Source organism: Fukomys damarensis, unplaced genomic scaffold (assembly GCF_012274545.1).
Source record: "Fukomys damarensis isolate Sample0158 unplaced genomic scaffold, DMR_v1.0_HiC HiC_scaffold_21, whole genome shotgun sequence".
Classification (NCBI taxonomy): Eukaryota; Metazoa; Chordata; class Mammalia; order Rodentia; family Bathyergidae; genus Fukomys; species Fukomys damarensis.
The window spans coordinates 40,554,119-40,566,369 of record NW_022900933.1 but is presented as its reverse complement, the minus strand read 5'-3'; the positions used below and the strand labels follow the sequence as shown (position 1 = coordinate 40,566,369).

The following is a 12,251-nucleotide window of genomic DNA, read 5'->3' as shown; positions in this document are numbered from 1 at the left end:
GTGTGTGTGTGTGTGTGTGTGTGTGTGTGTGTGTGTGGGGTGTGTGTGGTGTGTGTGGTGTGGTGGTAAAGCTGCCTGGGGAATAGGGCGTGACCTGCCTGGGGGCTCCAATGGGGCTGTGGTGCCCACTGTCAGGTTCAGCCTGGCATGCAGGAAAGGCTCCAGGTGATGTCAGGCCACCTCAGGGTTGAGGGAGTGGTGTGGCTGAGCCCAGTAGGATAGGAATCCACACCTGGGCTGCAAAACCCCTTCAGCAGCTTAATGGAGTTGAATCGGGCAGAGCTGGGATTGCCCAAGTGCGCCCCACAGCATGCAGGGCACAGGGTTGTCCCCTGAGACACTGCTCAGGGACCTGGCTGCTCTCAGACTCGTCCAAGTCCCAGTCACTCAGCCCAAGCCACAATGCTGCATCCCCAGCCTTCTCTGGCCAGCCATGCAGGGACCTCACTACCTGCTGGGCCTCCTGATGTGGGCACTGGTGCCCACACATCACTGCCACTGCCACTGTGTGAGAGCTCTTACCCATGCCTGAGGGTGTCGTGGCTCAGTGGCCAGTCCCCACCATGTGCTCACCCTCCCCCTGCCAGCCTCCCTCTCCTCCCTGTGGTCCAGCCACTTCCCCAGGGTCTACACCCTGTGCTCCTGTGAGTCCATTTGGGTGCAGGTTCCACCCTTGCTGAAGCTCTACCAGCCACCTGGTCCCTAGGACAAGCATCATGCCTGGCACGGGGACCTCGGATAAGTGTCAGGCAGAGGAGGGGTGTGCCTAGTGGCCTGAGGGGCTCCCAGAGGAAGGGGGACAGGGCCCTGTCGAGGGGCCACTCCAGGCCACGGAGCAGTCAGGCACAGTGGGGCCAGACCAGAGGGCGTGAGAGCCAGCTATCAAGGTGTGGTCTCCAGGGGGTTCTGGGGACAGCTGCGTCCTGCATCAGCCTCCTGGCATCTCGGCCTTCATGGCCTTGGGGGGACTGAAGAAGTAGAGAAGCTGCTCCTCTGAGGCAGCCACTGTAAGAGCTGTCCCACTGGCTGGAGAGGGTCAGGCTCTGTCCCCTGCTGGCCTTGTGGCCTGACTCATGACTTTCTGGCTGTTTCCTCATCTTGAGCATGTGACCACACCAGCAGCCTCACCAGGCCAGGCGCTGTCGGGAGGCACCAGCCGTGATCTGGGCAAACAAGGGACTGGTTGAGGCGGGCAGAGCTCTCAGGACAGCTCTGGGCCACCCTGCCCAAGACCTCAGACCAGTGCTCAGCAGAAACCAGGAACCCCACAAATGTTTGAGGTGGTCACCCTGCCCCATGTCCATCAACACTGAGACTCATTACAGAACACAGAGCAAACAGGAGGGAGGAGGAGAGAGGGAGAGGAGAGGGAGAGGCGAGGGGAGAGGAGAGGGAGGGGCTAGGAGAGAGGGAGGAGAGGCAGTGCAGTGTGATTCACTGCATCCTTTCATGGGTGTTTCAAATACAAAGCTGGTGAAGTGCATCTTCCAGGATGGTGGCCTCTTTCCCAGATGCACAAACATTTGAGCAATAAACAAAAGGAGAAGAAGGAATTCACTCTCCCACTGTCCAGCCTGCCCTACAAGTGACATTTACTTTGGGGTCAGGCAGAATTGAAGTCAAGGAATTTTGTTTTTCACGTGTTAAATTAAACCAGCAGCTTCTCTACCCGCTGCAGAGCTCTCCGGGGCCACCCGGCGAGTGCCTGGTGACGGGACACTGGTCGGAGTGCAGGAAGCCGGCGCGGCTCAGCCACAGAAGAGGCAGCCACAGCCACTGGGGTCATCCCGATTCTCAGAAGGAAGCAGAAAGGATGCCTCTTTGCCGAGGACGCACGGTGAAATCGAATGGCTCCCCTCCCAGTGGCGCCCCCAAGTGGACAGGCGCAGGGCCGCAGCCCGAGAAGCACTGCCCATCTGCTGCTGTGACGCGCTGTTTCCGGCCTGCCTGGCCCTCTAGGCCGTCAGCCAGCGTCTCCACGGCACCGGCTGGGCTCCCACCCTCCTCAGAAGACCCTCTGCCCTCTGCCCTCTGCCCTGCCGGGGCATGTTAGGGAGCCTGCCTACAGAAGGGCGACCAGGGAGCAGCAGTTTAACCTGGAGAAGAGCTACGATCGCCCTGGCCCTGCTGTCCAGGGCCGCCAGGGTGCTCTCAGCGCCCATCTGCAGTGTCCTCCAGAGCCCCGGCTGTCCCCACGAGGCAGCCCTGGGCAGGGCAGAGCCTCGGGTCCCGGGGCACGGCCTGTCCTTCCCTACCACTCCGGCCCTGAGGCCACAGCCAATGCCATCCAACTCCAGGCCGGGGGAGGCACGGGCGCCCCAGTCCCACTTGCTCTTAACACCTCACATCTCATGTTTGGTTACAGCAGGGAAAGCCCATGAGCACATGCTCCTGAATTTCCTGTTGAGCTTAGGGAATTATCCTTTCTCCAGAGAACAGTCAGTTTCATTCTTGTACTTTCTACAACTAGGAGTGATGTATTTCATTCCTTCATCCATAAATAATGCCTAAAAATATTAATTTCTGCAGCCCTGAGACTTTTCTCATTGCAGTGTCAATGCAACTGTTTACCTCGTACGACAGATGTTTTGAAGCTCAGGTACACTGCAGAACAACTAAATCTAGGTAGCTAACAAGCTCACTTCTGTGGCAAGAATGTTTGCCATCCGTATTTAGCAGTTTCCAAGACAACCACACATTGTTAACTGTGTCCACCACAAGGCTCCTCCTCTCCCGTCCACTTGGGTCCTGTGACCCCAGCTCCCCAGCCTTCCTCCAGGCTCCCTCTCCTCCTGCCTCCTTAGTCACCAAAGTCAATGAAAATCTGATTTAAGGCCTGCTTCTCAATACTCAGCAGGGCCACCACTGGATTCTCAAAACCACCACACCCATCTGTTAGGTGAGTGGGCTATCTCCAGACACACACACACACACATGTGCACACATGCAGCCAGCTGGGGACCGGTGCAGACTGTCCCAGGTCCTTACTGGCTGGGGCACCTGCCCGTCATCCCCGGGTCCCTCCTCCTTCTGTCACTGTGCAGGGCAGAGGGTCAGGACCCAAACAAGCCACCACCCTGTGCTCACAGCTGGATGCAGCCCCTCTCCTTCCAGCCCTCCCAGGCCCCTAAAGGCACAGCAGGCAAGGTGGGGGTGCATCCAGGGTACTCCTGCTCCCCCGTCCCAACGAACCCAGGCCAGCCTAGGGATTAATCAGAGATGAAAATGTCAGTCTAATGACAAACTTGGCTTTTGGGGTCAATGGTTCTGGGTTTCCCACCGGAATAACGTGAAGCATACGTTGCTCTATCTAAGGCCCAACATCAAATCCAGGAGAAAATGGCCAAAGGCTACTGAGCACTGGACTTTCTAGCCCAAAAGAAATGGCAGAATAGTAGACAGAAGGGTCTGAGACAGCAGGCCTCCCTGGCATGGGGAGAAGAGGGGTACAGTGGGCAGGGCTGGGCCAGACGGGCCTCCTGTCCAGAGGAGCACAGGCACCATCGCTCTATGGCCACAAAGTCTCAGAACCCGCACAGAGCAGTACCTGACAGAGCTGTATTTGGGGTACAACAGTCTGGTCTCATGCAGACTGGATTTAGAGCAGGGGGCTGAGAAACCACACCACGGGTCAAATCTGGCCCAATGCCTGTTTTTGTAAATAGTTTTACTGGAACACACCCAAGGCCATTGTTTACATTTTACTTGACAGCAGAGTTGAGCAATTCCAACAGACTCCCCATATGGCCCACCATACTAGCCCTCATCTAGCTCTGCAGAGAACAAGGGTACTGGCCTCTGATGCAGCACTGAAGCCAGCAGGCATGATGCCACATCCCTGGGTCTCCAGCTACTCTGGAAGCTGAGGCTAGAGTTTGAGACCACTCTGGGCAACTCAGTGAGCCCCTGGGCACAATGGTGCATGCCTGTAATCCTATTACTTCAGAGGCTGAGGCAGGATGGTGGCCCGGACTACATAGTCCCTTTCTCAGACCAAAAATAAGAGCTGAGGATGTAGTTCAGGGGGAAGCCACAGGTACAATGGAGGGGGGCTAGAAACTGGGGGGAAAATGAGGGACCGAATTTCATCAGTGTTTAAAGACAGAAAGCAAACAGCAAAGGTGCCGAGGAATGTTCTGAAGTCACCCTGGAGGAGAGGGAGGATGCGGGTGGTGACCCTCTGCTGGCTCAGCCTATGACCTGAGAAGCCCGGGGGGAGCGGCTGCTACGTGAGGGGACATGCAGCACGGGCTCCGGACCTCAGGGGTCACCACCAGGAGAGACACAAGGATGCAGAGCAAAGCAAAGGAAGTGAGGCTCTGGAGGCAAGAGAGACAGGAGGATGTCAGGAGGTGGGGCAAGACGCCCAAAACTGCTGCCCCACTGAACATCCCTTCTTTTTTCTTAGTTTTTGTTACTGGAACTTTTTTTTTTTTTTTGGTTTTTTGAGACAGAGTCTCACTATGTAGTTGAGACTGACCTGGAACTCACTATGTGGTCCAGGCTGGTTTTGAACTCAGAGTGATCCTCCTGACTCAGACTCCCAAGTGCCAGGACTACAGGCATGTGCCACCACGCCCAGCTTGGAACATTTTAGATATAAATAATGATCACATTCCTCACAGGGACTCTGTACCTATACACGACAGATCATGTTTCTATTTCCCATTTCCCTACCCTTCTTTCCACCCCTTCCCCTTCTTATTTGCAAAAGCTTTCAACATTCCTTCCAGCCTCCTGTTCAGGTCCCAACAGTGGTAGCCAGAAATACCCGATGCACTGACCTGATTCCACCCCCAGGCCCAGGCTTCGGCCTTGCAGTCTTGAGTGGATGAAGTCTTCCTTCTCCTGAAAGAAGAGACTGTCAGGGCTGCAGCTCCGCCTCCCACCTCTCCCAGTCAGGAGAAGGCGGCTGTGCATTTCCCGAGAAGCTGCCCATCTCAAAGATGCTTAAAAGCATCTTAATTTGGTTAAATTTCATGTGTGGGCCGGGCATGGTGGCACACCGCTGTAATCCCAGCACTCGGGAGGCTGAGGCAGGAGGATCACCATGAGTTCAAGGCCAGCCTGAACTATATAATGAGACCATGTCTCAAAAAACAAAAGAGCCGGGCATGGTGGCACACGCCTGTAATCCCAGCACTCAGAAAGCTGAGGCAGGAGGATCACTGTGAGTTCGAGACCAGCCTGGGCTACATAGTGAGTCCCAGGTCAGTCTCAACTACAAAGTGAGACCCTGTCTCAAAAAACCTAAATAAATAAATAAATAAATAAATGAGCCCCTCCAAAATAAAAAGGCTTTACTTCTCATATATAGTTACACATTGGTTTTTGTTTGGGTTTTTGAAACAAGGTATCACTATATAGTTCAGGCTGGCTTGAACTCACCAAGTGCATAGGCTAGGCTCCAACTCTCAGTGATCCTCCTGCCTCAGCCTCCCAAGTGCTAGGATTACAGGCATGCGCCACCCTATCATATCAGGCACATGTTGGTTTTAAAACTTCTACATACCCCAGCACTTGGAGGCTGAGGCAGGAGGCTCGTCTTAAGTTTGAGGCCAGTCTGGGCTCCATAGTGAGTTCAAGACCATCCTGAGTTACAAAGCAAGACCCTGTCTCAAAAAAACAAACAAGCAGCCCCTCTCCCAAAACCCCAAAACCCTTCTGCAAGAGTGTACACATACATCTACACAGGCACCAAGACTCAGCACCGCCACGGGGCCAAGTAAGTTACTTCTCGGTCTGTTATGAAACCACGCTTACCTTACTGAAAGTCAAATTCTGGTTCGCCCAGAACTGCTGGTTCCATTCTTGTGTTTCTTGTCTCAGTTCCCTGAGCTTTTGCTCCAATGATGATTCGTTTTCAGGGACAAAGAAGTGCACAGGGCGGAGGTTTGAATGTCTATCGGGGGGTCCAATCCAATCATGGTGAGATTTTCTTGGAGGGCAGAATCTTGAGGCCTTGAAGGAAACGCATGGATTAATGAGAGGCTGTGGTGTTTATTATACAATTAACAATCTGCATTTTTTAAAAACCTGAACGTACCCAGGGAATTTCCAAGTTAAAAGAATAACAATGAATATTAACATCATCGTACTACGCTCAACAAATGGTGCTGGAATGACCCTACATCCCAGTGTGGGAGGAGGAGGAGGGTCACCTCAGCCTGTACCTTTCACCACAAATGAAAAATTTACTCGAGATGCATCACAAAATCTGAAACTAGAAAAGCTTCTAAAAGGACACCTAACAGCTGTGTGTCTGCATATTCAAGCATGCATGTGGGGGTACCAGGGACTGAACCCAGAGGCACTGCCACTGAGCTACACGGGCAGTCCACTAACACACTCATTTGTTCATTAACACCTTGCTAAACTGCCCAGGCTGGACCTGAACTCGCAGTCCTCAGCTTCCCAAGCAGCTGGGATTACAGGGGTGTGTCACCGTAAGAGAAAATTTTCGCAACCTTAAACAAAGATTTCCTAGGTAGAGCAAAAGCACACCACACAAGGCAGTAATAGATAACCGGCTTTCACCAAAGCTAAGATCTTTGGCTCTTCTAAGACACCCTCGAGGTAACAGGAAGACGAGCCACAGACTAGGTGAAAGTATACACATGCTGGACAGGGTGTTTTTATTACATTATAATGACATGCACTGTTGGAAAATCATACCTTTACATAATCAATTCAAGTTCTTATTGTTCCCCCCATCCCTCTGTCCTCACTCCACTTTCTTATGTTTAGAAGTAAATCTATATATAATAAAATTCCACCATTGTTTTTCTTTTTTTTGCCAAAGCGGGAATTTGTCCTAAGACCTTTGTACTGAGCTACATCCCCAATCCTTTTTAGATTTCTTATTTCATGGCAGGGTCTCAGTAACTCACTAAGTGACTAGGTGAAAGTATACACATGCTGGACAGGGTGTTTTTTTTTGTTTGTTTGTTTGGTTGGTTGGTTGGTTTTTTGAGACAGGGTCTCACTATGTAGTTGAGACTGACCTGGAACTCACTATGTAGTCCAGGCTGGTCTCGAACTCATAGCGATCCTCCTGCCTCAGCCTCTGGAGTGCTGGGATTACAGGCATGAGCCACCATGCCTGGCTGGAAAGGGTGTTTTCTTAGAAAACAGAACTCTTAAAACTCAAAAAGAGGAAAAAACTTAATTTTATTTATTTATTTATTTATTTTTTGGTTTTTTGAGACAGGGTCTCACTATGTAGCTGAGACTGACCTGGAAATCACTATGTAGCCCAGGCTGGTCTTGAACTCACAGCGATCCTCCTGCCTCAGCCTTCTGAGTGCTGGGATTACAGGCATGAGCCACCACGACCGGCTAAAACTTAATTTTATTTAAAAAACATTTTTTGAGACAGGGTCTCACTATGTAGAGACTGACCTGGAACTCACTAGGTAGCTCAGGCTGGTCTTGAAATCACAGGGATCCTCCTGCCTCAGCCTCCCAAGTGCTGGGATTACAGGCGTGCACCACCATGCCAGACAAAGTTAATTTTAAAATGGGCAAATTATACGAATAAAAACTTCAATGAAGGCCAGGGATTTAGCTCAGTGGTACCGCCGCTTGCCTCACAAGTGCAAGGTCCCGAGTTCAATCCCCGGTACCAAAAAAAAAAAAAAAAAAAAAAAAAAAACAACTTCATTGAAGACCTTCGGATGGCAAATAAACACACATGGACAAGCTCACCATCTCATCATCAGGAAAACCAAGTCCAAACTACAGTGGGAAGGACACACTGTGCCCGTCCGATGGGAGAAAAGTGCCACCCAGGATACAAAGCAACTCAGATCAGCCAGGCACAGGGATGCATGCCTGTCATTCAGCACTCAGGAGGCTGATACAGGAGGATACCTGTGAGTTCGAGGCCAGCCTGCACTAGAGAGACCCTGTCTCAAAAAACCAAAGGAAAAAAAAAAGCAACTCAGCCTCAGCCTTGGAAGGTGGGAATGTAGTCAGTGTGGAAACAACAGTCGACAGAGGAAGAGGATGTATAAAGAAGAGCCAGCAGCCCTGGCCCCGGGGGTCCTCTGAGCGGAAGGACACAGCGCACCTTGTGTGTAGCTGTGGGCAAAGGCTTTATTTACGACCATCAGGACCTGGGGGCCGCAGCTCACACCAGCACCGGGAGGGACTGCTCTCAAGAGCACTGCACAGAATGCAGAAGAGCACTTGGCAGAGCGACAAGGCCCCCATTCCTGTGACATCCTGGAGACACAGGTGCTAAGTGGAAGGAGGGAAGAAAGTATGGATGGTGAAAATGCTACCCGACTTACGCTGTACCTTGACTGCTGGGAGTGAAGTCTACCCTATGTGAACTGGACTCCAAGAGAACTGATATCCTGCCAGGTGAGGTGGTGCACGCCCACAGCCCCAGAACTCAGGAGGCCAAGGCAGGAGAACTGCTGTGAGTTCCAGCCTGGGCCAGGGCAGGCGGACAAGCGCCCTCCAGGAGCCCCAGCCCGGCCCCTCTCGGCTCAGCCTGCACCGCCAACATCTTCTCTGCTCCAGGCTGTTCGGATGGTCAACAGAAAAGCAACTCGAGGCTCATGTGGGAGCTGCCCAGTGCCACGGGTGGACCACCTGCCTCCACCACAGACCATCTCAAGACAGCTACGCGACCCCTCTGCGGGAGAAGCTGGGAGGGCTCACACCCAGCAGTGACTCTGAGACAGCACGATAAACAGGAAGCATGAGTTTAAAGTATTTATTGTTCTTGTTTCTATTATTTTTGTTTTGTTTTTGGTACTGGGGATTGAACTCGGGACCTTGCACTCACGAGGCAGGCGGCATCACCACTGAGCTAAATCCCCAGCCCTGTTTCTATTATTATTTGGTACCGGAGACTGGACTTGGTTCCATGTGCTTACAAGGCAGGCGGCGGAATCACTGAGCTAAATCCCCGGCCCTATTTTAATTTTTTTTTTTTTTTGAGATAAGGTCTCCTTACATAGTTCAGGCTCACAGGCTGGCCTCGGACTCACTGCAGTCCTCCTTCCTCAGCCTCCAAAGTGCTGGGATTACAAGTGGGTGCCACATGCCCAGCCTGCTCTTGGTTTTTGTTTTTTTAGGAAACGTAACATACTGAGCTTTACTCTAAATACATTATGCATTCATCCCAATAATTAACACGTTATTAGCAGTGTCAGAGTATCAAAAAATTCAACGACAGAAAAATAAAAACCGTGTTCTTGTTTTTATATAAATTAATTTGAAGGATGGCTGCTCCTCAGTATGGTTCCTGAGCTCCCAGCTGGTCCTGTGAGGCAGGCATCTCCTGAGATTCCACCCTTCCTGGACTGACCGCGAGGGGCGCTGTCACTGAGGGAAGAAGGGCCACACTACTTTTCCTAACAGTATGTGAGCCTGGCTTTCAGAGCGATGAGCACTCGCAGGCCGTTCTGCCACACCTCATCTTACTTTTCCTCACCCTCAGCATCTGGAGGGCAAGCTCTGGGACCTGCTGCGTGCTAACTTCCCCTGAGGCTGCTGAGCCCAGGGTGCCGTCCTGCCCCGCGGAGTCCGCTGGCCTGCTGTGCCAGGGAGCAGAGTGGACGCACGGGCACCGCTATGCCCACAGCCAAAGCTGCCAGAGGCGGCTGTGCCTGCCACGGTGGCCTCCTGCAGCCAGACGCTTCTGCATGCAAGCACTTTCACCGCCAGCCTGGGCTTATCAAGCGCTCAAGGCCAGGCTGAGCCACACAGGGAGATCCTGCCTTGAAAAGGCAAAAAATAAATAAATAAGAAATAAACGAAAAAAATTTTAAACCTAGATTAGCTCAGTAGGAGAGCAAGCAAAGTCCAGCGTCCATGCCTCTCTACCGAGGAACCTTACAGATGAACCTTATGTAACAACTCTTCCAGTCATTTTCCATTTCCCATGGTAACCTGAAAGATTTCTGTTCCACTGTGACAGGTTAGTTCCACTTTCCCCTATAAACTGTCACTTCTTGTTTGCTAGGAAGCTGCTATTAAAAAGGAAGGCAAGAGGCTCGGGAGGAACAGGCAGGCTTTGCTGCAGTGGGAGTAATTACTGTTATCTGTGTTCCCTAGAGCAGGAGCCCAGGCCTGCTTTCTTGAGGAAGGTGGCTCTTTGGGGCTGACACCCCACAGAGGGGCCTCTGGCACGCCAGCACTGGTCAGCTGGGGTGGAAGCTTAGCCCCAGTCCTTGAAATCTTTTCAGCTGGCCCCCCACACATGGCTCCCCTGCCCAGCTCTGTATCCAGCCTGGCTCTTCCCCAAACACCCGCCTCCAGGAAATGCCCTGCGCAGCCCACAGCCCTAAAGCGAAAAGCCCCAATTCGCACCCCGGGAAAAAAAAAAAAAAAAAAAAAAAAAGGAAGGCTGAGGTAGGATTGCCAGGCTTGGTAGGAATGAGTTTAAGGCCAGCCTGAGACTCTGTCTCAAAAACAATACCTAAAAGCCATCTTGGACTATACATTGAAACTCTGTATCAAAAAATGAAACATGTAAAATAAAAGTGACCCTGACATCAAAGTCTAGGGGACAGTCCCTGGCAGGAGTTTGTTCGTTTTACAGTCAGGAGCGGCACCACTGAGCTACATCCCTAGCCTTTGGAGTTTGTTCATTTTCATCCTGTGGGAGCCCGCTGGCATTTGACATTGGAAAAGTAACTTCTTAATCCATGACTCTATCTGTTTGTTTATTTGGCATTTCTGAGACAAGGGTCCCAGCAGTGCAGATGGGATTAACCTTGAACTCACTGTGTAGTCCAGGCTGGGATTATGGGCAATGACCTGGAGCTCACTGTGTAATCCAGGCTGGTTTTATGGGATTATGGGAGTGCACCACCACGTCCAGCTCAAGGACTTTGTTAAATTTGACCTTGTGATGGGAGGAACTCGGACAGCCAAAGATCTGATCTCCCTAATAGTTGCTTGATGCTTCCTGTTGGCCTGCCTTTAAAAAGAGCTGTTTCTGTGAAATAAACGGGACCTCTTGTCTCCACACTATCGAGTGTTCTGTCCTTTCTCAATCCTCATTCCCCAACTCAGGTACGTTCGTGTTGTCAGCTGGGCCGTCACATCATCCAAAAGGTATTAGAAGGAAATGTTTGTCTTCTCTGTATAAGACATACACATTCCTTATAGATAAGGTTTAGGGCCCCAAGGTCATTATTCAGTCTTACTGAGCCTGAGTTTCCCTATCTGTAAATTAGGGATGATAAAAGCATTGATTTTATAAAATTGTGGGTATTAAATTGGTTAAAATATTAATTTAGACTGGTTATGCAAATAACAAATTGTTAATACAATCAGTGCAGGCCTATGAGCAGCTGATGTACATAGTGAAACCAATGGTACTCAGACTTGCACCACCCAAAACATCCTCAAGAAACTGACACACCAGCCCATTTCAGAACTATCATGTCAGATTGTGGCTGCCTGTAGTCCCAGCACTCTGGAAGGCTGAGGCAGGAGCATGTCAAGTTCGAGCTCAGCATAGGCAAGTGAGCACCTTAGTTAAGTCCCTGTCTCAAAAAGGGCTGGGCTGTAGCTCAGTGCAAAGGTCCTGGGTTCAATCCCCAGCTGCTGCCCCTCACCACCACCAAAAAATAAGAAAAATGTCTTTCAGGTTAATTCCAACATGCAGTTTAAGGACCAATGACACAAATACACAGGAGGTACAGGCAGGCACTGAGTGGCAGACAACACTTCAGAATTGGGTTTTTAAATTCGGTTTGAAAGAAAGAGTGATATCTAAACCTTAAGACCTGTAATATTTTTCTATTAAAAACTGGTATCCAAGCTGGGTAGAGAGGCATAAACCTGCAGTCTCAGCTACCCAGGAGGCTGAGGCAGAGGTGGACTTGAACCCACAAGCTCAAGCCCAGCTTGGGCCACCAGCCAGACCCTGTCTCAGAAAAACAAAGAACCTAGAGCCACAGACAAAGGCTGAAGGTACTGAAAGTAGGTCTCCTTCCGGCCAGTATAGGACAGAGAACAAAAAATGTGCAGAGTAAGAAGACATGCAAGATTAAAATGCAAAATCTATTGAAAGAAAACAAAAGGTTTGCCAACTGTTACTGTTAAAATGTGCCCTTTACACCCAAAGTTCCAAAGACAGTAGTCTCTCTACACTACAGTAAGCAACAAAAATGGTTCGAATCACACAGCAAACACAAATGCCCCAAGGTAAAACCTCCTCTCTAGCCTGCTGTTACGGTTGGGGTCTGGATGTCCCCCAAAGCCTCGTGTGGTCATGGGCTGGA

General features: G+C 50.9%; 1 protein-coding gene across 1 annotated transcript in view; it reads right to left on the bottom strand.

Annotated features, from left to right (window-relative positions):
- LOC104850414 (cytochrome c oxidase assembly factor 8) overlaps positions 1 to 6,000 on the bottom strand; it is a gene marked incomplete at its 5' end in the record, with an annotated part of 12,842 nt that extends 6,842 nt beyond the window's left edge. Inside the window, 2 exons of the mRNA XM_010607373.3 lie at positions 4,785 to 4,848; positions 5,764 to 6,000. Of these exons, the coding sequence (XP_010605675.1) occupies positions 4,785 to 4,848; positions 5,764 to 6,000 (301 nt within the window). The remainder of the gene's footprint in view (positions 1 to 4,784; positions 4,849 to 5,763) is intronic.
- Positions 6,001 to 12,251: the final 6,251 nt, after the last annotated feature.